This window comes from Aureobasidium subglaciale (assembly GCF_000721755.1).
Source record: "Aureobasidium subglaciale EXF-2481 unplaced genomic scaffold scaffold_28, whole genome shotgun sequence".
NCBI classification, from domain to species: domain Eukaryota; kingdom Fungi; phylum Ascomycota; class Dothideomycetes; order Dothideales; family Saccotheciaceae; genus Aureobasidium; species Aureobasidium subglaciale.
This window is the reverse complement of record NW_013566967.1, coordinates 13,211-38,918: the sequence shown is the minus strand read 5'-3', so window position 1 is coordinate 38,918 and position 25,708 is coordinate 13,211. Positions and strand designations below refer to the sequence as shown.

The following is a 25,708-nucleotide window of genomic DNA, read 5'->3' as shown; positions in this document are numbered from 1 at the left end:
ACAATGGCAAAAGAGGAAGGCGCGATCGCAGTTCAGCAACGATAGCGACGATATGAATGCAAATCCTCAGAACCCGATGAGTGGACGCGTCATACTTGCACCAATACCTCCATCCACGATACTGAGTCGCTCGCGGTTGAGGTCGTCGAGTCCGGTGCGACAGACAATCAAGTCGCTGGCAAGAGGCGTACCTGCTGTGAAGCTCATCTCGCCAACTGATGCGCAGCCCCTGCCGAAGCTTGTTCTAGAGCTGCGTCGCGCTCTTGTCATCGATGCGACAGTCGGTACCATGCCTGAGGGTATTCGTGATCAGTTTCGCGAACAAGACGCCAGGACCTACGAAGAAACGTCCTCTGCTGCTTTTACCAGTGACATATCTATGATGCTTATCTACCATATATGGAACAACCCCCTGCTATGGTCTGGCAACAGCTTATGAGCATAAAACAGCGGGCGCAAGCGTGCTTGGTGAAGCTCAAGGACGAAAATGCCTGGTGCGATGTCGTCAATGCTGTCCTCACCTCTGTCCTGGATCTCAACAATCTCCATCAAGACTTGGAAGTTAACAACATCCAGTCGCAATCCCTTGATCCACAATATCTGCCTCGTGTTTGTAACAGCGGGCGACTTGATGTAGTCAACAAGAAATCAGACTTTGCGCTGGCAATGACCAGACACATCATGAATCCCACGGATTTGCCCCTGTCAGCCATGGCTGATGCTTACACTTCTACCGTCCCCATCGCCTGCCCGATCGAAGTAAAAAGACACGGCGGAAGCGCAGAAGAAGCGGAAATACAGCTGATGGTTGCTCTGTCTGCTGGGCTGTCGCATTTGCAGCATCTTCGTCACCTTGGAGATCCGAGTGTAGATGATAAACTTCCGCTCATGGTAGGATGTGCAGTCATTGGTCATTCCTGGAGCTTTTATATCGCATGGAAGGACATCAGTGCAGATGGCGCAATCACTGTGATGGGTCCGCTTTCTCCTGCTAATGCGAGCACTGCTGACACTACTTCGATGTTCGTCCTACTCAAGATCTGGACCAAGCTCGTTCAATGGTTTGATGACATCTGGCTCTGTAACCACTATTTCGACCTGATAGAGGCTGCAGTCAAGGCTACTCGCGAGAGCACCGCAGAGTAGAAGCAGCAAGCCGTCTCAACATCTTGACTGAGTCCAAAGCTGGGTGACCCATTACTGTTCCGATCGAATGAGGACAGATAACAGGACCACAAAGGTTCTCAGATTCTGGATCAATAGATACGCACGACTTCTCTGGGGGCAAGAACACACTGCGACAAGACTGAGGCAGTCGCTCCTTCCTGTTGCGACGACCCCGCAGGACGACTTGAAGACGGGCCGTGTTCCGTCAGCCAAGACGGAGCAAAGCCGCCCTCTTTCGCTCCTTCCACCAAGGTGTGACCTAAAGAGCGGCTTGTCAACCGTCATTAGCTACGAGAACGCGACAACAATCATGCTTCTCCTCTCCACATTGATTGTTCATTACCGGAAGAGCCGTCATAGCTGATAAGCTGCTTACCTTCTGCCTGCCCTCGTTTTTAATATCGATTCATCGCTGCATCTTCTCCACAATGAGCAACCAAACTGTCAACATTGCCGAGTACCTGTTCACCCGACTAAACCAGCTTGGAGTCAAGGACCTTCATGGAGTTCCTGGAGACTTCAACCTTGTCGCGTTGGACTATGTCGAGCCTTGCGGGCTCAATTGGGTCGGCAATTGCAATGAGTTGAATGCTGGTACGTTGCCATCGACGTGTTCAGGTCGATCCGTTGACTGATGGCCGCAGGCTACGCAGCAGACGCATACGGAAGGCTCATGGGCATGGGAGCTTTGGTGACGACCTTCGGAGTTGGTGAACTGTCCTGCCTCAACGCCATTGCTGGATCTTTTGCCGAGTTCTGTCCGGTCGTGCACATCGTCGGAACGCCGAAGAGAGCTGCACAGAAGAGCGGCATGCTCCTCCATCACACTGTACGTCCTGTTGGTCACGCTTCTTGACTACCCGATCTCTGACTCCTATCTAGCTCGGCAATGGCGACTTTAATGTCTTTGCCGACATGTCGAAACCCATCACGATCGCGCAGACCAACCTCATGGACCCAGCAACAGCACCAGCCGAGATCGATCGTGTACTACAAGCCTGTTACGTCAACAGTCGACCAGTGTATATCCAATTGCCAGCCGACATGGTGACTGAAGAGGTCGATGCAAAACTGTTGGATACACCGATCATCATTGAGCCTCCGCAAAGCGATCGTGAAACGGAGAAGCTGGCAGCAGACTTGATTTTGAGGAAGTTGTATGCAGCAAAGAGGCCGGCACTTCTGCTCGATGCCGGTGCTCAGCGTCATCGTGTTAGTTCAGCTCTCTGCTTTCCAGTGGCAACATGCTGACTTCCTGCAGGTTGAAGCCTTGACCGAAGTGTTTGCCCGCAAGACGGGTCTGCCAACCTTCATCACACCCATGGGTAAAGGTGTGGCGAACGAAGAGTCACCGCTATTCGCAGGCATCTACATTGGCAAAGGTTCCGATGACAATGTACGAGCGATGATCGAGGAGAGCGATTTGGTCATCACCATCGGTAACGTGAAGTCAGACGTCAACAGCTTTGGTTTCTCTTACCGCATCAGTCGTTTGAGTTCCGTCGACCTACACTTTGACCACGTCGTGATGGACTGTGCCAAATTCGAGAATGTTTATATGAAGTGGCTGCTTGAATTGCTCGTCAAAGAGGTCGACCCGTCCAAGCTGCAGATGGACAAGGTTGTGATGCCTATCCGCAAAGAGCATCAACTTACCAATGGTGAGGCGACGACTCAAGATGTGACACACGACTGGCTGTGGCCTCGCATCTCGTCGTGGCTGAGATCTGGCGATGTCGTCATCACAGAGACTGGCACATCCTTTGTCGGAATCTGGGAGACCAAGTTCCCAGCAGGTGTACAAGCCATCAATCAGACATTGTGGTCGTCAATTGGGTATGGCCTTGGTGCAGCGCAAGGCGCGGCTTTGGCTATGAAAACGTCGGGCGGACTGCGGAGGACCGTCTGCTTCGAGGGCGATGGTGAGTGTTCTTGGTTCTTTTCACATCTTGCATGGGGCTGACAGGCTGCAGGATCCTTCCAACTTACTGTACAAGAGCTGTCAACCATCATTCGGCAGGATCTGGACTGCACAATCTTCCTGATAGAGAACGACGGCTACGAGATTGAGCGCTGGGTGCATGGCATGAAGGCCAAATACAACGACATCAGCAAATGGCGATACAGTAAAATTGCCGAGGTCTTTACGCCAGAGGATGAAGCCTCTCAGCATCGTGTCAAGACATATCGAGTCAGCACTCGCACCCAGCTCGAGGAGTTGCTTACTGATGAAGAGTTCTCGGAAGGAAAAGGCTTGCATGTGAGTTTGATAAAGATCATGGCTTGCATGGCTTGCATGGCTTGCATGAGCGCATCGCTAATCATCCTGACAGTTTGTGGAGCTGCATATGCCAAAGTACAATGCGCCCCAGACGTTGATTGACTTTGCCCAGAGCCTGTCGAAGAAGTCCGAGTAGAAGAGACATCAGCTCGGATAGACATATCCCCGAAGAGGGAGCGTACACCGAAGCGCCCTGGTTGGCCGCTTGACACATGCAAGTTCGCTTCTTAATTTACTGTCCTGTAGATCCTCCACAACCCCGCATTGATCATGGCCATCTCCTCGGCTCATGCACGTTCGCTTCCAACTTCTATACATGTTCCATCGTACAACTCTCTTGTCCCCTTACGGACGCAGCGCTATGCTCGACATCAATGATCGCGCTCTTGCTGCTTTCTTGGCAGGGCATGGTATAGGCTGACTTCGCTGCCAAGAACGCTGTCGCAAATTGGCTTTTAGTAGCCTGTACACGTGCCAGCCCAAGCGGCTCTTCCGTCATGCCGCCCGTTGAACTCTGCAAAGAAAAGGTCAAGCCTACCGAGGCTTCCTCAGGTACAAAACGACTTTTCTCCCCTTGGACACCGTGGACACACGAGATGATCTGCGCTTCTCCATGTTTCCTACGGACGTACTCGACAAATCACACCGATCTTGTCGGCGAACAACACCATGCACATAGTCAGATGGTAGCTTTTGTTCAGGGCTCGAGTAGCTAGCCTGTCAAGCACTGTCGTTTGAGGACAAGCGGAGTAACCTTGTAGTATTGGCAGACTTTACCATAGCGCGAAACGAGGGGTATAACAGCAAGGCTTCACCTTTACTTGGTACTACCTCGTGCCCATCCCTACCTCCTCCATCCATCAGGCTTCATCATGCTGTCGTCTGTTCGAGACATGCTTCCCAGCCTTGCTCTTTGGGTTCTGCTCTTGCCCGCCACATTCGCTGCTATCCTTCCTCAGTACGACCCTTTTTACAATGCGCCGGCTGGATACGCTTCGAAGGCTCCAGGAACTATCCTTCGCACTCGCAGAGTCATCACCACCTATTTTGGTCTGATCCCTGACGGTGTACAAGCATGGCAATTGTTGTACCGCACCACTGCCATCAATGGTACTGCCATCGCCTCGGCAACTACTGTTTTCAAGCCTCTCAAGCCCAAGGCCAATAGCTTCGTCAGCTTCCACACTGCATACGACGGTTCTGCTGTGACCGGCGCTTGCGACCCCAGCTTCAACTACCAGCTGTTCGCCCCTCAGATTGACCTCATCTCGTCCGTCGAGTTCTTCTTGCTTCAGGCTTACCTCCTGGAGGGATATGTTGTGCAGGCGCCTGACTACGAAGGCCCTGATGCTGCTTTCGGCGCTGGTCGTCTTGCTGGTATGGGAGTTCTTGACAGCATGCGCGCCGTTGCAAACTTTGGCTCCACCCTTGGCTTCAGCACTTCTACTCCAAAGATCGTTGGGTACGGCTACTCTGGTGGTGGTATCGCCACTGGCTGGGCTGCATCTCTGCTGTCGACTTACGCTCCTGAGCTGAATGTCATCGGCTGGGCATCTGGCGGCACTCCTGCTAACCTCACTGGTACGGCTGTCTTCATCGATGGCACACTCTTCGCTGGCTTCCTTCCGCAATCTCTTGTCGGTCTCGCTGCAGACTCTGCGTACGGCGCCCAACTCGACCCTGTCATCAACCGCATCATCACACCCAAAGGCCGCAATGACCTCAAAGTCGCTGAGCAGATCTGCGGTGTTGAAAACCTCCTGACCTTTGCTTTTGGCCAGATCCAGAGCACCGACTTCCAATCTCTCGGTAACAAAATCTTCTTTGAACCCACTATCGCGAATGTTCTTAGCAAACAGGTCATGGGTGTTAATTCGAACGAGACTCCCAAAGCTCCTGTTTATCTCTTCCACGCTATCAATGATGAAGTTATCCCTTACGCCAACGCCTCGACACTCTACGACGACTGGTGTGCAGACGGCGCCTCCGTGCACTTTGTCACTGTGGCGAATGGTGGACATGCGACTACAGAAGTCATTGGCTTTGTCGGGGCCTTCAACTTCGTCAAGGCTGCATTCGCGGGTACAGTGGCAAGTGGGTGCTCGAAGGAGACGACATTGAATGATACACTTGATCCTGTGGCGCTTGGTGTACAGTTGGAGCCTGTGCTTGTGCAGTTGTTGAACGCACTTGCTGTTGCTGGAAGGAAGGATATCAATATCAAGAATAATATTCAGACGCTCAATGAGACTGTGGGAGCTTGAGTCATTCGAGGAGGGAAGAGAACCTCGGATGTTCTCGACACAGGATCATAGTCATGTACTTCTGCCACCTATGCATCTACTCAGTTCTGCCTCCTTGCGAGCGACATCTGCCAATATTTCTGTCTATCGCATGATGCGAGAAGCAGGCGCTGCCGGTGTCAGATAACGCGGGGCTAGAATGTTATGTCAAGTATTGTTGCTCAAGCAGTAGATATTTCGCAGACGGACACGGAGACAGTATAGATGGAACCTATGTAAGATGCCGGCAACTTGCGATTATCAGACTCTCATAACAAAACAACTGTTGGAATGCAGAAGGATGTGTACTCCTCTCAAGAGTACCTCTGACTAATTCAATCGTGCTTTCCGCAACCTCAATACAAGGCATACTCTCGGATCCACAAGATATCAGTACCTTGCGACCCACGAAATAGCTGTAATACAAAGACTGCGCGCTCCTCAAAAGTGACTGACTCAATCGTGCTTCTCCATCACTTCAATATGAGCTGTACCTTGTTTGACCTCCGCATCCTCTACATCGGCTCTCAACTCCATCTCTACACCAGCCAAGAAGTCCTTATCAGTTGTGTCTCTCACCACGCGGTAAATACTGGGTCTCTGGCCTGCCTGACGGTCCCGGAACAAGATGTCCACAGCTTCCAGAGGCAGATTTGAGGTCTCTGGAAAGTAGAAGTAGACAATAAAGATTGTGACAAGGTTGATGGCTGCAAAGATGATGTAAGATTTGTAGCCGATGTTTGTGATCATGATGGGGGTTATCTCGACCACAAGAAAGGTGGTTAGCCATTGGATCACTACCGAGAGAGCGGCGCCGCGGAGGCGAAGCTTGAGTGGGAGTAGCTCTGAAGGGTCTGGAGTCATGGTCAGTATGTAGATCGGGCGGGGGCAGTGCTTGGATGAAGAGACTCACAAACCCACATGTTGCTTTGCCAGCCTACGGTGAAGCAGGTCTGGTACAGATACAGCATCACTGCTGCACCGTAACCAAGATTATAACCCTTGACGCCAATGAAGACTGCCGAGAGGCCCATGCAGATGGCCATACCTGCGGAGCCGAACATGAAAAGCTTGCGTCGGCCGACTCGGTCAATGATGAACCAAGGGATGATACTGCTAAGGAAGAAGAAGATCTGGAGACCGCCAGCAGCAAGCAAGGAATCGTGACGACTCAATCCGATGGAAGTTTGGAAGATGTATGATCCATAGCTTGACATGACGTTGGAGCCTGTGAGTTGTTGGAGGGCATTGGCTAGCATGGCAATGGCTACGCGAGTCGAGCCACTGATACCACCATCTTTGACGATGTCGCTCCAACCACCAGTCTCCTCATTCTCCAAATCGATGGCAATCTGTATCTGTCGTATCTCCAGCTTAAGCTCGTCGTCGTCAAGAGCCAAACCACGTAACGCGGCCAGGTTGTAGCGTGCCTTTTCGACCTTGCCCATCTTGGCAAGATAACGAGGAGATTCAGGCAAAAGGGGGACCAAAGAGACAGCAATCAAGACAAAGACAATCTGGAAAGCGCAGGGGAACCGCCATTGGACGGATGTGGTGAAGAAAGCCATGCCATAGTCAAGCCAATTCGCAATAATGAGTCCCATTATCAGATTGGAAAGCTGCATCGCCATCATACGACCCCGAGACTTTGGAGTCGCGCATTCAATCAGCCAGATGGGAATGACGGATGTCATCATGCCTAGACCGAAGCCAGCAACGATGCGACCGACGATGAACTGAGCAGAACCAAAAGATGAGGTCTGTACTGCTGCACCCACCGAAACGACGACAGCACCAGTGACCATGATGGGCTTGCGACCGAAACGATCACCGAGTAAGAATACAAAGACTGCACCGAGCAAAGCACCAATCTCGTAAGAAGAGACCAGGAAACCAAGTAGAGAAGCGTTGGGGTCTTCGAAAGTTCTGAGAAAAGTGGTCGACGTGGTGAGACCGCCCATGAAGCCCAAATCATAACCAAAGAGACTATTGACCAGATCAGTACTTATGCGACAGGACACCAAGACTGCTACTTACAGGAAACCGATGCTGCATGCGAATGTCACGGCATATACCAGGTTCTGGCCTTTGAGCTTGATGAATGTTGGAGAAGTCATCTCGAGGTGCGAGTGTCTTGAAATCGCTTGTCTGCTTGGTAGAGCTTGTCCCGTGGGGTTGAGGCTGGGGAAGTGGAGATCTGGGGAGATGGAGAAAGACTCTTATATTGCTAAGGTTGGACTTGTTGTCAGATCCATCGGTTTCTGAGTCGGGTCGTCACTCCCTGCAACTATCAGGTCAAATCCTCGAGTGTACTTCTGCGAATGCTAGGCAATCGAATCCACAAAGAGCGGAATGGAGTAAACCGGGGGCAGAGCCCGAACGGCACCGCGTCAGCATCTCGGCGATGATCATCAACCTTATTTCGACAGAAGGTCAGCCCTCAAACCAGGTAGGTACCGTATCTATTGAGTGTCCAGGCCCACAAGTAATCCTTGCCGCGGGGGTTGTAGGCAAGAGCGGCTAGTTTTTATTCCCGGACACGAGGTAGAGAGCGTCTGTTACGTGCGAGAACAGGATCTCATACACCGAGCCGATATCTCGGCTAAGATCCTGCTCGCGATTGAGTTCATGGAGAGAAGATTATTGAGAGCTGTTTTGCGTTACCATTGCCGCCTTGTATTCGTCCTCCACGAAGAGCACGACTCGGCACGGCATCTACGAATCACAAAGATCTGGGCTCAAATCTATCATCGGCTGATCTAGCTCAGATATCACACGGTTCGACGGGCGGCAGCTATCTGCTATATCCTGTGTGATGACTTCAATTGGCACGAACAAGGCATCGGCCGAGGCTTCGACATCCTCATCATGTCTATCAACTTCTATAGCTTGGCTAACAAGCGATCTTCGTGCGCGACGTCCTGCTGATCGGCAACGCAAAAGATAGGAATGCCTACGTTCCACTTCCTGCCGAATCCACGGACCAGCAGCTGGACCTCAGCGCTACACAACCAGGATGCAAAGTCTCGTGCAAGTCGATTGTATGGAGCCTTCACATTAATCAATGCCGAGCAAGGATTCAGAAGCTGTGGGCCGCCTTCCACGAATACAGTTGTCGACTTCAGAACACCGTCTCGTTTCGCAGTGAGATACGTCGCGCGATCCGTGATCAAGTACGCCCCCTTGCTCTCTGCTTCCAGCAAAGCTTCGTAGGGTGTTACTGGAATGCGAACTCTCCAAGATGAGGCTGTATCGAGATTGACTTGTGCGGACTGCCACAGCTCAAGCTCTTTGTAGTACGTTGCCGAACCATCTGCCCTTGTGTGAAATATTGCAGGCAGTTCCGGTTGCGTGCTAGAGCCCCGGAACGCGATCTTAGCCATGGCACTTGTTATAGAAGGCTCTGGTCCAAGGGCAGCGGGGTCTTCTCGTGGACCTGCCAGAATGAAATGGTCGTTGAATACTCTCGACACTTTCGCAGCCCAGCCTTCACGGACAGCCAGCTCTTCATACTCTGGTTCGTACGTCAAAGCAACCTGAACGACGTCGCCCAGAAGAGCAATCTGGGTGTGGCGAGAGTGGTTCAGCACCCACTCGAGTTTGAATCCTCCACCACGTGAAGCTATGAACACTTCGCACAGAAGCTTCAGAATCCCAGTGTGACCAGCCCCGCCATTACCTAAGCGGAAGCCAAGAGGAGCGAGAGCATCACCGTAGGTCGCGGTCGCGGACGTCTGAACAAGATTCGAGATCGCGGGGTCAGGATCTGGTGTCAGGATCGCAGAGTGGGCATATCGCGACCACGAAAGATCAGCGACTAAATTGGCGGTCAGATGGGGTGGCAAGGAGTGTTCTTGTAAGAGACCTTACTGTGCAAATACTCGGGACGTCCGACTGACAGCATGCTGGGTTTCGATGGCTCAAAGCAGGGAGGGGTAGTCAGGCATCAAGTATAAGAGGCGCAGAGGCTGACGGGGATACCGCCTCTGAACTGGAGTTGCCGTCAATCGCCACCTTGTACACCAAGCAAATGCCGAACGCGCCGAATGCTTGATTTTGGTGGTGCCAAACACCTTGTCTTCTTGGACGATGGTCACAATCTTCACAAGTTTTCACGTCACGCCGTGGTCAGAACACGCATTGGCGCGTGTGCGTCACTCGTGAACAGCGCTTGTTGAGGACGTAAGATTTGGTCCCCAAGCTTGTGTAAGGAGGATCAGGAGAGACAATTGCTCACGTGTGTCTCTCCGCAGAGACGATTCCCAATTGCTGAAGGCAACTCGGGTAAAAGCAGGATCAGATCCATTTGCAAGATATGCGTGACCGAGACATTTGATCGATTCGATATTTTCAAGCTATTTACCCCGTAAGGGTCATGAGCTGTCACTAATTAATCCACTTTCCAGCCAATTGTGTTCCTCAACTTCAGTTACGTGACCAAGACAGTGAGCCTACACAGTATGAGCAAGATACAAATCGGGCAGGGTCATTCCGGCAACAGAGAGCACGCCAAGACCGTCTGTGCGTCGACTCCCCAGCTGACGCGTCATGGGATTTATCACTGTCTTGTTTGTCTCTCTGCGTCTCGAATGCGCCCAATCGCTTGCATTACCTTTATAGCGGTTGCTAGCTCGAAACGCGTACGAGCGTCTGCAATATCTGTGTCTGACAGATTATAAATGCGTGAACGTCTTTGTTCGCTCGTCTGAAGCCTGCAATCGATTGATACCACTCTCTGAAGCCGCCGAGTTCTCGTCTGTGTCTCCTGTCGTCTCTCCAAACGCGTCCCGTTGATCACGTTCCGTTACTCACGTCTTCTACGCTTCGGTAGCGAGGCGATTTGTTGTTGGATTAATACGAGGCATTTCCAGGCTTGATGATAAGATAGTCCAAATTAAGGCGACATCTCGCCCTGGAAAGCTGATAGCCTGGTCCCGGGAATAACACGGCTATGATCACCCCGAGCTTAGATAAGGGTCTAGGGCACTTGATTGTGCAAGCGCGAGCTTCTGGAGAAAACCTTGTTTCGCGTAAAAGTGCTTGTCAAGCCGCCACGTGTGCTTGGTACCTTCTCTTCTGGATCAAGCACGATAAAAAGATTCCGGTTTGCCGGGCGACTCTGCTTTGAAAGCAAATCAACACTCCCTTTAGTCTAGAGAATACAGTCATTGAACGTGGCGAACAACTGCAAATCCCTGATCGCATGGCAACGGACCGTGTTCTTGTTTGCATGCTCTTGAAGCAACATTTCTTCGGCACATAGTGCGGATGATTAGCTTCACGGCTTCTATCTTAGTCACTTGATCGTCCACCAAATACAGTAGTGGCTTGTCTCTCTGGTAGCAACATACACACTGACCACAATGTCAACTATAGTCCACCGTCTTTCGAATTCAAACGATGATCTTATCGTTGGCATTCGAAAAAAGCGGCTGTTTGAGTGGTTTGAGGTATATTTAGACTCTCCCTACAGGCTTCAAGCAGTGATAACGCCATGGACTATCACGGTCGCCTATAAGATCTGGCCTCAGGTCCTCTCAAGCACTTGACATGAACCCCCCTGACTATTGTGCATTGGCTCAGCGAACCCCCGGCCCAATGAAATCCGACACAGTTGCAACTACATCTTCCGCCGACTATGGATGCGACATCCAGGCCACCCGTCCTGCACCCTGGCGGGACGATCGAGACAAGTCCGATGCGATCTCTGTGATAAAGGGAGCCGATCTGAGTGAGAAAGCTCAGAACGACATTCAGGCAGCCGAGATTCACGACGTCTCACCGCTGGATGTGGAGAACGATGTCGAAGAAGTCATGGACAAAGTCTTGATATTGACAGTCGATGAGTGTTGCAAGCTGGTCGAAAAGCTCGTTGAAGAACACAAAACCGACTACAACCTCTCGTCTGCACAGAAGGAGAAGCTTGTTCACTTACTCAGAGGTCCAGCTCAAGGACAATCGACCGATGAGTGGGAGATCACCTTGAGAAAGGAGGCTGCCCTCAATTCCTTTTACTCGCCATACCCTGAAGTTCGGTCTATCACCACGCCTCATGACGATCCAAGCATATCTTGCGAGACCATTCGTGCCCATCTTTTGGGCTACGTGTGGGCATGTATAGCTCAATTCGTCAACTCTCTGTTCAATTCCCGCTACCCATCCATCACAATTCAATCTAGTGTCGCACAGATCTTTTTGTACCCTTGTGGTCTGTTCCTAGCCTGGGCACTACCAGACTGGGGCATCACTCTCTTCGGAACAAGGCACTCGCTAAACCCCGGACCTTGGACCTACAAGGAACAGATGCTATCCACAATCATTGTCAACGTTGGTTTGACTTCTGCTTATGTTTTCTGGAACATACAGACTCAGCAAGTCTACTACAAGGACACTTGGCTCACTCCAGAATACAAGATACTCTTGCTCTTGTCAACTCAGCTCATGGGCCTTGGCTTTGCTGGTCTCCTCCGAAGGTTCGTTGTGTATCCGGTCCAGGCAATCTGGCCTAGCATTCTGCCGACCCTCGCGCTCAATCGTGCTTTGCTAGTCAAAGAAAAGCATGAGAGTATCCATGGATGGCGAATGTCCCGATACAAGTTCTTCTTCATCTTCTTCGCAGCAATGTCAATCTACTTCTGGCTTCCCGGTTATCTCTTCCCGGCGCTCAGCTACTTTGCTTGGATGACATGGATTAAACCTGACAACTTCAATCTCGCCATAGTGACAGGCTCCCAGACAGGTCTGGGTTTCAACCCCCTGTCGTCTCTAGACTGGAATTTGTTCTCAACCTACGCATACCCCTTGACTTGGCCATTCTTCAGTCAGATTCAGCAGTATGCTGGTATGATTTTATCTGGGCTCGTCATCCTCGCGACGTATTATTCAAACTTCAAATGGACGGCATACCTGCCCATCAACTCTTCAGGCATCTTTGATAATACCGGGGCACCATACAACATCTCGAGAGTCATGGAAAATGGACGTCTAAACTATGAAGAATACGAGAAATATTCACCTGCGTTTTACGGAGCAGGCAACCTGGTTGGGTATAGTGCGTTTTTCGCGTTTTATACTCTCACCTTCGTGTTCATCATCCTCGACTTCTGGCGACCTTTATCTCAGGCATACCGACGTATGGGATCTGCTGCATGGTCTCAGCTGAAGAATATGGCTACGAGAGCTAAGAGTGTCGTGACTTCACTTGCTCGAGGAGGCTTCAAGCAAGCCGGTCATCACATGATGCATCTGATGGACACTGAGGGTAGCATGTACGACGGCTTCAATGATCCGTTCACTCGTATGATGCAAAACTACAAGGAGGTGCCCGATTGGTGGTTCCTCATCATAGCCCTCATCTCCTTCATCTTTGCAATCATCATCTTAAAGACCTACGAAGGCTTGCAGACCCCAGTGTGGACAATCTTTTTTGTCATCATCCTAAATTTGGTCTTCTTGATCCCGATGAGCTACCTCTACGCTATTTCAGGTACGACGCAAGGATTGAATGTGGTCACCGAACTCATTATGGGTTATGCCTTGCCGGGCCGACCAGAAGCTCTAATGTTTGTGAAAGCTTATGGCTATAACATCAACGGCCAAGCTGACAATTACACGTCTGATCAAAAGATGGGACTGTACGCCAAAATTCCGCCCCGTGCCATGTACCGCGGTCAACTGGCAAGCGCAATTATCACGGCGATTGTCGCGTACGGTACTGTCGACTTCGTGGACACCGACATCAAGGGAATATGCACTCCAGACCAGGCTGCGAAGTTCAACTGCGAGAACGGGTCGGAGGTATACTTTTCTTCCTCGGTTGTCTGGGGTGCTATCGGGCCCGCTCGAGTCTTCAGTCAGTTCTACCCGTTCATGAAGTACATGTTCTTGCTTGGCTTCTTACTCGCACTGGTATGGTGGTTTATCAAGCGATACGGGCCAGTTATGCGGTCTAAAGTTCATGCGACGCTTCCTACAAGCATCTTCCGACCGTTGGATCTAATTGTGTTCACTCCCATTTCCTGGCTGCAAAGTGTGCATCCAGCACTTGTCATCAACGGAATGCTCTCGTGGGCTCCGCTGAATCTCTCTTACTACACAAGCGCGGTATACATGTCGTTCGGCTTCATGTACTACCTCAGGTTATACAAGACAAGTTGGTGGGAGAAGTACAACTACGTGCTCGCCGCAGCATTGTCTGCTGGCGTTGCGTTCTCTGGTATCATCATCTTCTTTGCGGTACAGTATCATCCAGTCGCTGTGAATTGGTGGGGTACCAATGTAGTCAGTCGAGGGGTCGATGGTGGTGCTGGCCAGACTGCTTTGATCACTTCTCTGCCCGCAAAGGGCTATTTTGGACCTGATAGCTGGAACTGATTGCTCGGACATTCTGTATTTTGGCAAGAACTGAACGGTGGACTCTCTGTTTTGTGTTTTGGTTTTTACTTTTCTTTGCTTATCCTCTCGTTGCTGATTGCTTGTCCCACATGACTTTGTCTGATTTCAATGAACCATACTCATATTTTGATTCATCACCAGTTCAGCCCGGTCACAATAGAGATTTCCAAGAACTTTCCGACTATCTGCAGTGGTTCACCACTTCTCACTACGATGGTAAATGAATTTTGCTTGTGCGGACGATGCAATTGATTGTGGGGTTTGACAACTCCCAACTTGAAGCTCGGTAAAGACGGGGCGCGGCGAGACGATTATCCGAGAGAAACGCGTACCGTCGGGATGCGAAGTTCTGATGTCATCCCAAAGTGTAGCCCATAGCAGGATCGTTGGGATCGGGACCAGGTGAGCATGTGATCGACCACTCGGGTATCTTTCTTAGCTGCAACGCCCTCAATCCATACTTGGGCACCTGCCTCTTCCACATCTCCTCTGTATGCATGTCTAATACTTGCTGCATCGGCAAAGGATCAATGACTCGCGGCGTGCTGAATGCTTTGGCCTCGCTATTCTTCAAGATTTGCCAATAGTCTGTTGATGCATCCCAGTGGTCCCAATTCGACTCGAATTCGAGTCCCAGAGGCGCTGTGCATGCTTGTCGTTGCGTCTCGAGGTGACTCATCGGGATTACGAAGAAGCCCATCTGCTTCGGCATAGCGCCTAGAATGAACTGAATTGTCGCATGGCCGAGCTCATTGCTTCGATTGTCTACAAGCCATGGCTCATTTGGCAGTGGTGGAATTTGACCTGGTCGCTCGAAAAATGCGTTACTGAATGCGTGGGCGAATTCATGGACCAAGGTCGTTGCGAAGACAAGAATCATGCGCATTGATGCTGAGGCTGGGTCTAGCCTGTCAGGCTTGCGATCCTGCGTCGCGCCAGACATGGTCAAGACGCCGTCAAGAAACGCTTGGTAGTCGCTATCTCCACTCAAGTTGCGATTGTACCTTCGGTACATGGAGTAGACAAGTGAATTCATGCCGATTCTTGTCTGACGTGTGTGGCTGGACCTCATTAGCATGTTCTTGTACTTCAGGGTGGTAAGTGTGACTCACGGTCCAGAAGCAAGTTTCTCTTGCTGTCCAACAGGCTCACTCAGATCCTCGATGGGGTAGCAGTACGCCAATGCGCCTACATTAATCAACATCTGAGGGTCCTCCCAGTAAAAGTGTGTCCACTTTCGCATCTGACACAGCTTAGTGAAGGTCTCATGTTGCTGGACTGCAGTCAGAGTATCGGGCATGTTGACTCTTTTGCACTGGCCTAGCTCTGGGTCGTTAAATGATGTCACACAAGAAGGCGTGGAAAGGGCGTAGAAGAGACTCAATGTGGTGACATCGTCAAGGGAGGCACTTGCCAGAAGAAGTGCAGGCTTGATTGCTTGATGAATCTCGTCCGTGGTATCCCACATGTCTCGTCTGAAGACTGGATGTACCCGTTCGTGCAGGTCGTTTGAAGGATTCCTGACCTTAGCATAGTTGCCTAGAGGATTCATCCGCGGGTCTTGACCTCCAGTCTTTGCGTTCAAGAAGCCGGCTTTCTCCAGCACTCGCAGCCACCACTTTTGATGTAGCTCTTGCCAGCCTGCTCGGAAACTTGGTTGTCCTAGGCAGTATTGCACAGGCCAGTCGAACGGCTTGCACTTGCCCTCACCGGTCGGGTCGTTGATGTCTCCCATGCGAATCTTGAAGCTCCCGTTATTGTCGTCTGCAGCGGCCCAATGTACTGCATCCCGCGACCATTCTGGCCTTCTGTAGCCGTCGCCAAACCAGAGCTGAGAAGGAAGGGTTGGTGGATGTGGTATGCCATAGTCGAGAGTTTTTGTTCCAGCATTGCCTTCAGCTACCATCATGTCACGGTTTCGTAGTCACTAACCTTTCGAGACTCGGAACAACACGCTCGAACCTCGAGCCACAAAGCTGATAATATGTCCACGGTTGCGACCGGATGCGGAGAGCACAAAGACAAGCGTCAAGAGAAAAACACCGCGGCCGATGTTCATTATGGGCAAGACAAAGAATGCCCGATGATCAAAAATTGACGCTTATGCAATGAAATACAAAGCACACAGCATCAAGGGGCCGATTGTGCGCTATCGGCTAACACATCATATCAGCTTGCGCGACGCCACGAGGGCGCTGACACGTCCCCAGAAGCTTGAGTTGCATGTTTACAGAGTGAGACCTTGGCCGATTGACTTCCTTGCAGTTGGCTTAGAGTCTGTATACGGAACAGGGTTTAGGATTTCCTGCCCTGACATGTGTACTCCAGAGGAACGTGCGACCAGCCAGCATCAAAATGGTCTCCAAGCGCACGTCTTGCGGTTTTTGTATCTGCTTTGGCACGGTGTGTCACGCGAGATGGACTTTTCTTGCTCTTGAACGCGATCCAACCTTTGAACACTTAATCGTGACCCTAAAATTGATTAAGAGCGCTGGCGAAGCGATTGGCACAGAAATCTAGCCGAACGTGACCCCCCTATCTACACCAGCCATAAGAAATTCAGGTAGAGTGTGCATACCGTTTGTGGTGCGGTCACATCTTGGTGAAAAACAAGCTGACAGGGTGGTGAGCTCAACGTGTCAGGCTTGGCAGAGCAAGAGCGAGGGCTCGGGTGATGTATCGTTGCTGCACTGCCACCGCAATCTCGCGACCGTTTGCTTCAGAAGCAATCTCACTCGTCGATGTCTGGCGGATGGAGGTCTCGGACCAGCCCGACTTGACTCGCAGATGAGGAGAAAGGGCAGAAGATGGAAGATGAGCTCGCCAAGGAGAAGAAGACAGCAAGGAGGATGGGGACGTGCGCAAAGATTGGAAGCTGCGGGAAAAGCCGCTGGCAGGAGCGACCGGCCAAGTTGGATGACCGACGCAGCGGGCGCATCTTGCACCTTCTCTTCGACGACAAGCGTGCACTGCAGCCCTGCCATGACATGCCTCGCACCTGTAAACCTCCCTGGGCTCGTCAATTCAGTTGGGAAAAGTAACGACTGCGACCACACGACTCGTCCGGCCATCCCGGGATAGGCAGGCGACAGGGCTCAGACTCAACACGATGCCGCTTCTGGTTCACACGACGCCAGCCAGCGCTGGGCAAAACATGATAACAACCACAATCGCCACTGCCTTTGCGCAATTACACGAATTGAACCTGTCAATACGCACTCCTGCCGTTGTCCAAGGAATTCAAAAGCATACCTCTCGCTAAGAGCGCACACTGCTTCAACCAAAATCGTCTCTTGGACCTTGGCGGCCAAGCCTTGTCCGCCAGAGTACTGGCTTGGACTCCTTGGGAACCTGCTGCACAATTGATAAGGAGAGTAGTTGACGTCTGGTACAAGTATGTCGTTGTCGTCGTGCCACGAGGTAGGTTTGTGACAGCACTTAGCTTCTTCCCCTGTGCCATTTCTATTCCATCCCTTCTTTTTCCCTCAGGTGACTGCGTGGATCATCAATTATCGACAAGATGGAGAAGTCAGCCCATGAAGACATCTCTGGCGGGAAAGTCTCGCCCCAGCTCAGCAATGACGGCGCCTACGTGACCGACTTTCCTCCCGCAAAGGCTCCTCTCATGACCAGGCTTGGTCTGACAGCCGACTCGTTCAAGCGCCGTACTCTTGAGGACGAGCACAACCAACTCAACAAGACTCTCAAGAGTCGCCACTTGAGTATGATTGCCATTGGTGGCTCTATCGGTGCTGGTCTCTTTGTCGGTTCTGGTGGAGCTCTGAGAACCGGAGGTCCCGCTGCTCTTCTCATTGGTTTCGGTATCATGGGTGTCGTAAGCTAATCTTGTTCTCTTGATCGTCGAAGCTAGTGCTGACACTTCCGCAGATGATCTTCAACGTTGTATACGCTCTCGGTGAACTCGCTGTCATGTTTCCCATCTCGGGAGGTTTCTACACATACTCTGTCCGCTTCATCGATCCTGCCTGGGGCTTCGCCATGGGCTGGAACTATGTCTTCCAGTGGGCGATTGTGCTTCCGCTTGAACTGGTCGTCGCGGGTTTGACTGTCAATTATTGGGGCTTGGACGTCAACGTTGGCATCTGGATCACGGTCTTCTTCCTGCTCGTTGTCTTCATCAACGTCTTTGGTGTCCTTGGCTATGCTGAAGAAGAGTTTTGGGCAGCTCTCTTGAAGCTCTCGACTGTCTCCATCTTCTTGATCATGGGTGTTATCTTCGTGTGCGGAGGTGGACCATCCAACGGCGAGTTCAGCGAGTATGTTGGCGCACGCAACTGGTACAATCCGGGAGCCTTCGCCGATGGCTTTCCTGGTGTCTGCTCCGTGTTTGTCACCGCCGCCTTCTCTTTCTCAGGAACCGAACTCGTCGGTCTTGCTGCTGCCGAGTCAGCCACCCCTCAGAAGTCTCTTCCCTCCGCTATCAAGCAAGTCTTCTGGCGCATCACTCTCTTCTACATCCTTGGCTTGTTCTTCGTTGGGCTGCTCGTTCGCCATGATGACCCTCGTCTTCTTGGATCTGGAGGCTACCTTGATGTATCCACATCACCTTTCGTCATCACCGCAGTCGATGCTGGTATCCCTGCGTTTGGCGACTTTGTCAATGCGGTCATTCTTGTCTCTGTCATCTCTATCGGTCTCTCTGGTGTGTACGGTGGTTCTCGCACATTGACTGCTCTCGCCGAACAAGGTTACGCCCCCAAGGTCTTCACCTATGTTGATAGAGCCGGCCGTCCTCTCTGGTCTACCATTTTCGTTCTGGCTTGGGCTCCCCTTGCCTACATCACTCTTGCCAGTACCGGAGTCATCGTTTTCAATTGGCTACAATCGCTGTCTGGTTTGGCCGCTCTGTTCACCTGGGGTTCCATCTGCCTTGCACACATCCGCTTCCGCGCTGCCTGGAAGTATCAGGGCCACACTCTCGACGAGATCCCGTTCAAGGCTGTCTTCGGTGTCGTCGGATCCTGGATTGGCCTCGGCTTGGTAGTCATTGTTCTGATCGCTCAGGTATGTTGCCGCGGCGTCCCGAAGTATTGTTATGTGCTAACTTAAGCAGTTCTACGTTGCCGTCAAGCCTCTCAGCGTTGAAGCCTTCTTCTCTTCGTACCTTGCCTTCTTTGTCGTTGTCGTTTTCTACTTTATTGGTGCTGTCTGGAAGCGCAAGATCTGGCACAGACTATCAGCCATTGATGTCGACTCTGGCCGTCGCGAGATTGACTGGGAGCATTTCAACAAGGTCAGGGCTGTATATGAGTCATACCCTATGTGGCGCAAGTTGTTGAGCCACATGTTCTAGTCTAGAAACATCGTCATAGATCGCGGACAAGATTCCGCGGTGACTGCTCGAGGGAAGCGACAGGTGCAACTCAAGATTTGATATTACAAACAGATAGATCCTTCGTAATAACTTATCAACCACCCGCATCTCCAAGGGGCTCTTGTCTTTCCTTGTGCGACTTCGCACTTGTGAGACGATCCTTAGCTCTTCGCATTGACTCGACAGTCTTGCATGGAGTGGTGCCTGCGATGCGCGCTGGTCGCGTGTATGGTCTCTTGCGTTGCTCGGCGTCGCATCCGCTACGGCGCTTACACATCTCTAGCATACCTTCCGCCAATCCGAGCACTCCGCCACCGCCAGGAGCGGAAGCCAGGGCCAAGACACACTGCTTGTTATCAGCAAAACGTCGGCCTGCCAAGGTTCTTGTCTCCTTCCACAACAGGCAGGAGTGAATGAGGGGCACAAGAGCCCCGGATGTCGACATCCCGCTGCTGTGTGCGGGGTTTTTGCGAGATCAATCCGCCAAGTTTCGCAACGTTTGCCAATTCTTCGTATTTTCTACCAAGACCTCATTTGAGATTCATTTGCTACGTTCAAACAGGGCTGTGCTCTTGGTATGCTCCGTGCTACAGATAGCTACCTACTTGCCGCCCAATGAGACATTCGAGATTACCCGCTATACCACAATCGCCTGTCACCCCTGGTCAACAGACTTTCGCCATACCGCTGGCTCATCTCGCGATGACCGCGGCACGACACTCTTGTACTTGACAGCCCAGTAAACTTCATCACACGGACCTTCTCCCTATCGAAAGAATGCATGTTGCTGCAGAAGCGCACGTTGGCGCAGCTTTTGAAGTCTTGTTCGATGTCGCTCAATGTCTACGAAAGGAAGGTGACACTTTTGACAAGCTCTTGATTTTGTTATCGTACTAGTGATTCACGACGCGGCAGAGAAGTGCGCGTGGTATCGCTACATACTCCGCTAATTTACGGACGAGAGTGAGAAGTAGGTGAATGCTATAAGTATGCAGGCCGACCGGTCAAGGTAGAGTGTCTCATCAGCCTCACCAGCCCTCCATTTCCTGATCTGCAAAATTGAAGATCGCAAACATGAAGCTGTCACAACTTGCTCTTCTCTTTTTACCAGCATGGGCATGCGCCTACTCAGAGGCCGAATATGACGATGGCAAGGTGCATGAGATGATCATGAACAGGAAGCATGTAAGTACATTCGCCCATGACGACTTGACTTGGGACTCACAACCCATCAGGCGTCCTGGAATAAGCACAGAGGATGGGGTGAATACAACAGCAAGAAGTGGAAGTCGTTCCTCAAGCACCACAAAGACAACGACGTGATCAAGTGCAACAGCAGGGGAGTTGCAGTCGTCGAGCCTGGAAACCCATCAGAGACGTTCCGATGCAAGAACGTAAGTCAGACTGGCTTAATTGTCCCACACGATACTACTGACAGAAGACGACCAGATTGATTACTACGACTTTAAAAGTCATGCAGATCTCGGGTCTTTCGCTGGCGAAGGCTCTTCATCATGGGGCTGGGTCGCTCCGAACGGTCGTGAGTTCGTGGCCATCGGTCAAGCAGATGGTACTGCTTTCGCAGAGATCAACAGAAATGGCAAGCTCGTCTACCTTGGTCGACTCCCGCAGAACTCCGTCTTCTCAATCTGGAGAGAGATTCGCTCGTACAAGAATTATATGGTCATCGGATCCGAGGCTCGAGGTCATGGCATCCAGTTCTTCGACATGAACAAGCTGCTCAACATCGACCCAAGAAGCCCGAAGAACTTCAGTATCACTGCAGACGTCACTGGTCTTTTCACTGATCTTCCTGTCGGTCGCACGCACAATGTTGTCATTAACGAAGAGCTTGGCTACGCTGTATCGGTCGGTGCTGCACCTCGCAACAGTACTTGCAGAGCTGGCCTCATCTTCATTGACGTCAACGACATCACCAAGCCTGTCTCGCCAGGATGCGCCAGCTCTGACGGCTACGTTCACGATGCTGAATGTCTTGTCTACCGCGGACCTGATAAGCGCTACTATGGCCGCGACATCTGCTACGGCTACAACGAAGACACTCTCACCATCTACGACGTCACCGATAAGACTGGCAAGAACGCATCCAAGATCATCTCGCGCACTCCCTATGTTGGAGCTGCCTACACTCATCAGGGCGCTGTCCTTGACCGTGACTGGCAAGAGTATCTTGTACTCGACGACGAGCTTGATGAGGAAGATCGTACTGGACCTGCTGCTGACCAATTTCCTGTGACCTACATCTTCGACATCCGCAACCTCGAGAAGCCTGTCAACACTGGCTTCTACAAGTCCAAGCAGAAGTCTATCGATCACAACCAATATGTTTTCGATGGTCTCGTCTACCAGTCCAACTACGCCGCCGGGCTTCGTGTATACGATGTCAGCGGCATTCCTGCTGATCCGACCGGTGGAAATGTCGAGGAAGTCGCATACTTTGACATCTACCCTGAAGATGATGCGGCCGATGGTCTTGTCGACTTCGTCGGTACCTGGAGTCATTACGCTGGTTTCCCAAGTGGTTACATCATGATCAATACCATTGAAAGAGGTGTCTTTGTCGTGAAGATGAACAAGTTTGGCAAGAAGGGACACGGCAAATGGTGGAAGAAGCCCAGACAAGGTTGGTGGTAGATCTAAGCGCCAAGGAATGGTCGCCGTCACACAAAATGAGTGCCTCTGGTCGTCATCATATACTTTGATACACGAAATGTATGCACCAGTCAGTACCAGCCTCACAGCATATCTCAGTGTGACATCGTACTCCACTTCAAAGCGACCGCATTCCCGCTGACGCTGTGTTTTGGCTCAGGCTTCCTAAGTTGTCGCTTCCCGTACGCTGGGGATCATGCTTGCAAAAGCGTGTTTTTAAACTGCTGATTTTCTCACTTAGTTGTGATATGCAGCTCCCACATTCAGGTCACATCCGCGCGGACTTCATCCAGAAGCCCCGACCACGATGACACGCCGCGAGTCATCGGGCAAACGTTGCACCCACAAATAGACCTTCAAATAATATGCGCACAATCTGAGACTGGCAGGAAGTACGCGTGTGATACACAAGCAAAACAGTCGTCGAGGTCCACGAGATCTTCTTAGTTGTCTTTAAAGGAGCTATCTTGTTCCCGACGGATCGTCATGGATCGTGAAGGCGTATACCCGCGACGATACCAATCACTCACACCCCCATTCTCGTCTCCAGTGTCGCTGAGCCGATTGTCGTATTGTATACGAGTGTCACATCAGATCAGGATGCCGAGGTCGGATGCCCAACGGGCTCGGAGTGGAGCTACAACGGCTACACCCGTCGATATGGGGCAAGATACGCCAGCGGCCGTAATTACAGCAAGAGTTATCTTCCTCACACGTTGCGACGCGACTTTTCACACATTCACCACTGCCAACACCTTGATCTGCGACTCTTGGTCCTCTCAAACTCAACAGCGACAATGCCGGACGCGCTCATCGCGACACCTCCTTGCGGTCCAATCCAGGGATTCAAGCATGGCTCGGTGACAAGATACACTGGCATACCGTATGCAAGGGCATCGCGCTTCGAGGTCCCTCAGTCGCTCGAGCCCTGGACGAACAATTTCCAAGCCACATCTCCTTGCCCAGCTTGTCCGCAGCCAAGCGACAAAGCTTCAGGCCTTATCTCGAAGAAGCCACTTCTGAGTGGTCTCGAGATCAGCGAAGACTGTCAATGCCTCTCCGTCACGGTGCCCGACGGTGCAAAACCCGATGGCAAACTCCCTGTGATGATCTGGGTGTATGGAGGATCTTTCTCGTCTGGCGCTGCCGACTCACCTGCCTACGATCCTTCCAGACTTGTCGCTGAACATCGAGTTATCGTCGTCAACATCAATTACAGACTCAATCTCTTCGGCTTCCTGGGCGATGGCAAGAAGAAGCCGGCCAATCTCGGACTGCTGGATCAACTGGAAGCCTTGCGCTGGGTGCGTCGGAACGTCGCAGCATTTGGCGGGAACGACGATCCCAAGACAATCACCTTCTTCGGACAGAGCGCTGGTGGAAGCTCAGTGGCTGATCTGATGGCTGTGCCCGAGGCATCTTTACTGTTCGGGCGGGCAATCGTACAAAGTGCACCATTCGGCATCACCAGAGGCAGAGATACTCTGAATGAAACTTTGCTCGAGGTAGCCAAGTCTGCAACGGTGAATTCCTCGGCTGATGAGCTAGTTGCACTTTGCGAAGCCATCGACAAAGCTGGCTCGGGGACTCCGCCAATGGGTGGGATGCCCTTTGCACCGCAGTATGGACATGCGCCGTTGCCTGCTGAGAAAGACGTTGATGCTGCGCTCGACAAGGTTGCATCCCAAATTGATCTGTTGATTGGAAGTACCGATCATGAGGCATCGCTCTAACTCTAGGTCAAAAGGTCCCCTGCCCTCGGGGCCTTTTCCCCGCATCCCGCCGGCTAATCGGATCCCGCGAGCCGACCTCTAGACCTGCCCTTAGGGCCTTTTCGCCCGTACGCTAAAGTCATTTTTGATCTCTACCCGTACGGAGCCAAAAATCACAGCGTGTAAAAGTCCGCCTCGACATCTAGCCGGTGCACCGACATCTCTACCGTTCGAGCTATAGTTACGTTGTTCGATTATATGTTAAAGACAGCCACTCATCTCTATTCGACGCGACGCTAAGACGCGACCGAAGACTAAAGAGCTCTCCCCGCCCTACCCTTCCCGTACGACGACTTATTACGAGAAAGTAAAAAGAAAAAAACATATAAATATATATATATATATATATATATACATATACATATAAAGTAGCGTACGAGTGGCACCCCTATACGTAGCTCTACCGCGCTAACCGCCCTAAGCACTTCTCGTATAAGGATTCTTCTCGACCTTAGGTCCCTAGCGCGCGCGCGTATACGCGTACTCTCGATATCGATCGATGTCTCTTACCTCGTATAGAGTCGAGTATAGGCAGGAGTAGGACTGCTTCCTTTATAGCGTATATCGCTTTAGCGTACGGCCGGGCTAGATCGGTACGTACTAGAGCAAGCGACATTAGATTAAGGGTAACCGACTTCGTACTATTAAAGCTCTCTATCGGTCCGTCCGGGCGGAAAACTACTAGAGCTCGTATAAGATACCCTCCTTCTTAGAAGAAGCCGATCTAATCCTCTTTCTCTATAGCGATGCGTTCTAGTATTAGCTCGATAAGCAATCTTATTATTATATCTACTAAAATGTCCGAAAGATAAGGGAGCATTGTCGTACGGCGTATAGCTAGTTAGAATTCGGTAGGAAAGGTCGGCCGTCTAAGCTCGTACGTAGCCTAGCTCCTTCTACTATACGGACCTAGCTGGCGTAGATCGAAGTATCGTATTAGAGAATCTTTCTATCCGGGCCCGACTCCTATTTTATCCGCGTATAGAGTATAGATAGCTTAGACGGAGACGGCGACGGCGACGGCGACGACATACCGCGCTACCCTATACTACCGCTAAGCTTATACGAGAGACACGAAATAGTAGTCCGGCAGTAGAGGGACTAGATCGACGACCCGTACGACTATAACGGCGACCGTTAGCTAAAACGAACCGGATAGTAGGGGTTCCTAATCGACTCGACCCGCTCGTAAGTCCTCGAATATGTCGTCGAGCCCTAGCGGGCTTCTCCGCCGTATAAGGGCAAGATATAGGACGCGGTAGCATCGCTAATTATACGCGCCGAGAAGCTCCTTACGCGTACGAGCTACTTCGTGTAGGTTACTATCGTATAGGTCGAGGACAGCTATTACATCCAGCAGCCGCTACAGCTATATTAAGGCCGTCCGCAGCTCTAGAAAGGCGTACGGGCCTAGTAGTAGATCGTACTCTTCTTTATACGATTCTACCTAGGCGGTCTAGACCTCGCCGTGCCGCTATCCGACATATAGCGAGAGACGCTACGAGGACTAATAGCTATAGCAGAGGACCCCTCGTACGAAGAGGGGGAGGAAGACGACTAGCGGCGGTCCGGTAGAGACCTAACGGCGACACTAGAGCTAGAACGCGGTATCCTCTTCTTTATTATCTTACTGCTCGATTACGTCGTACGAGGCTAGGAGTACGAGAGCCTAATAATCTGCGCTCTCGCCGNNATNGCCGTATAACNNTAAGGATAGCTCGGCGTCGATAGGTACCCGTCTATCCTCTCGGCGCTTATTAAAACATTACGCTATCTCGTACTATAGGAGGCGTACGAGAGACTC

The 25,708-nt window shown here is 51.4% G+C and overlaps 11 protein-coding genes across 11 annotated transcripts; 7 read left to right on the top strand and 4 right to left on the bottom strand.

Moving 5' to 3' along the window:
• Positions 1-399: 399 nt before the first annotated feature.
• Positions 400-1,146, top strand: AUEXF2481DRAFT_32912 (uncharacterized protein; the record flags this gene model as incomplete). The annotated part of the gene is made up of 1 exon (XM_013484565.1): positions 400-1,146. The coding sequence occupies one exon, from the start codon at positions 400-402 to the stop codon at positions 1,144-1,146; it is 747 nt and encodes a 248-aa protein (XP_013340019.1).
• A 449-nt stretch (positions 1,147-1,595) lies between these two features.
• Positions 1,596-3,584, top strand: AUEXF2481DRAFT_48245 (uncharacterized protein; the record flags this gene model as incomplete). The annotated part of the gene is made up of 6 exons (XM_013484613.1): positions 1,596-1,761; positions 1,812-1,996; positions 2,050-2,379; positions 2,429-3,089; positions 3,141-3,427; positions 3,501-3,584. 6 exons carry the CDS (start codon positions 1,596-1,598, stop codon positions 3,582-3,584), a joined length of 1,713 nt encoding a protein of 570 aa, XP_013340067.1.
• A 757-nt stretch (positions 3,585-4,341) lies between these two features.
• On the top strand, positions 4,342-5,712 carry AUEXF2481DRAFT_69759 (uncharacterized protein; the record flags this gene model as incomplete). The annotated part of the gene is made up of 1 exon (XM_013484622.1): positions 4,342-5,712. The coding sequence occupies one exon, from the start codon at positions 4,342-4,344 to the stop codon at positions 5,710-5,712; it is 1,371 nt and encodes a 456-aa protein (XP_013340076.1).
• A 237-nt stretch (positions 5,713-5,949) lies between these two features.
• AUEXF2481DRAFT_701769 (uncharacterized protein) lies at positions 5,950-7,847 on the bottom strand (the record flags this gene model as incomplete). Its single annotated transcript, XM_013484630.1, has 3 exons — positions 5,950-6,584; positions 6,644-7,716; positions 7,768-7,847. 3 exons carry the CDS (start codon positions 7,845-7,847, stop codon positions 6,187-6,189), a joined length of 1,551 nt encoding a protein of 516 aa, XP_013340084.1. The 3' UTR covers positions 5,950-6,186.
• Positions 7,848-8,283: 436 nt separating this feature from the next.
• AUEXF2481DRAFT_43915 (uncharacterized protein) lies at positions 8,284-9,928 on the bottom strand. Its single transcript, XM_013484588.1, has 2 exons — positions 9,601-9,928; positions 8,284-9,547 (listed from the first exon to the last, which is right to left on the bottom strand). Exons 1-2 carry the CDS (start codon positions 9,632-9,634, stop codon positions 8,613-8,615), a joined length of 969 nt encoding a protein of 322 aa, XP_013340042.1. The 5' UTR covers positions 9,635-9,928; the 3' UTR covers positions 8,284-8,612.
• Positions 9,929-11,298: 1,370 nt separating this feature from the next.
• On the top strand, positions 11,299-14,313 carry AUEXF2481DRAFT_43913 (uncharacterized protein). The gene has a single exon (XM_013484587.1). The coding sequence runs from the start codon at positions 11,329-11,331 to the stop codon at positions 14,101-14,103; it is 2,775 nt and encodes a 924-aa protein (XP_013340041.1). The 5' UTR covers positions 11,299-11,328; the 3' UTR covers positions 14,104-14,313.
• A 918-nt stretch (positions 14,314-15,231) lies between these two features.
• Positions 15,232-15,864, bottom strand: AUEXF2481DRAFT_43912 (uncharacterized protein; the record flags this gene model as incomplete). Its single annotated transcript, XM_013484586.1, has 1 exon — positions 15,232-15,864. The coding sequence occupies exon 1, from the start codon at positions 15,857-15,859 to the stop codon at positions 15,233-15,235; it is 627 nt and encodes a 208-aa protein (XP_013340040.1). The 5' UTR covers positions 15,860-15,864.
• Positions 15,865-17,749: 1,885 nt separating this feature from the next.
• Positions 17,750-19,438, top strand: AUEXF2481DRAFT_69750 (uncharacterized protein; the record flags this gene model as incomplete). Its single annotated transcript, XM_013484621.1, has 3 exons — positions 17,750-17,959; positions 18,013-19,149; positions 19,196-19,438. The coding sequence occupies 3 exons, from the start codon at positions 17,750-17,752 to the stop codon at positions 19,436-19,438; spliced, it is 1,590 nt and encodes a 529-aa protein (XP_013340075.1).
• A 1,095-nt stretch (positions 19,439-20,533) lies between these two features.
• On the top strand, positions 20,534-22,114 carry AUEXF2481DRAFT_48239 (uncharacterized protein; the record flags this gene model as incomplete). The annotated part of the gene is made up of 3 exons (XM_013484612.1): positions 20,534-20,644; positions 20,695-20,853; positions 20,909-22,114. The coding sequence occupies 3 exons, from the start codon at positions 20,534-20,536 to the stop codon at positions 22,112-22,114; spliced, it is 1,476 nt and encodes a 491-aa protein (XP_013340066.1).
• Positions 22,115-22,742: 628 nt separating this feature from the next.
• Positions 22,743-24,277, top strand: AUEXF2481DRAFT_43907 (uncharacterized protein). The gene has a single exon (XM_013484585.1). The coding sequence runs from the start codon at positions 22,930-22,932 to the stop codon at positions 23,863-23,865; it is 936 nt and encodes a 311-aa protein (XP_013340039.1). The 5' UTR covers positions 22,743-22,929; the 3' UTR covers positions 23,866-24,277.
• On the bottom strand, positions 24,205-24,685 carry AUEXF2481DRAFT_43905 (uncharacterized protein). The gene has a single exon (XM_013484584.1). It carries the CDS (start codon positions 24,518-24,520, stop codon positions 24,356-24,358), a length of 165 nt encoding a protein of 54 aa, XP_013340038.1. The 5' UTR covers positions 24,521-24,685; the 3' UTR covers positions 24,205-24,355.
• Positions 24,686-25,708: the final 1,023 nt, after the last annotated feature.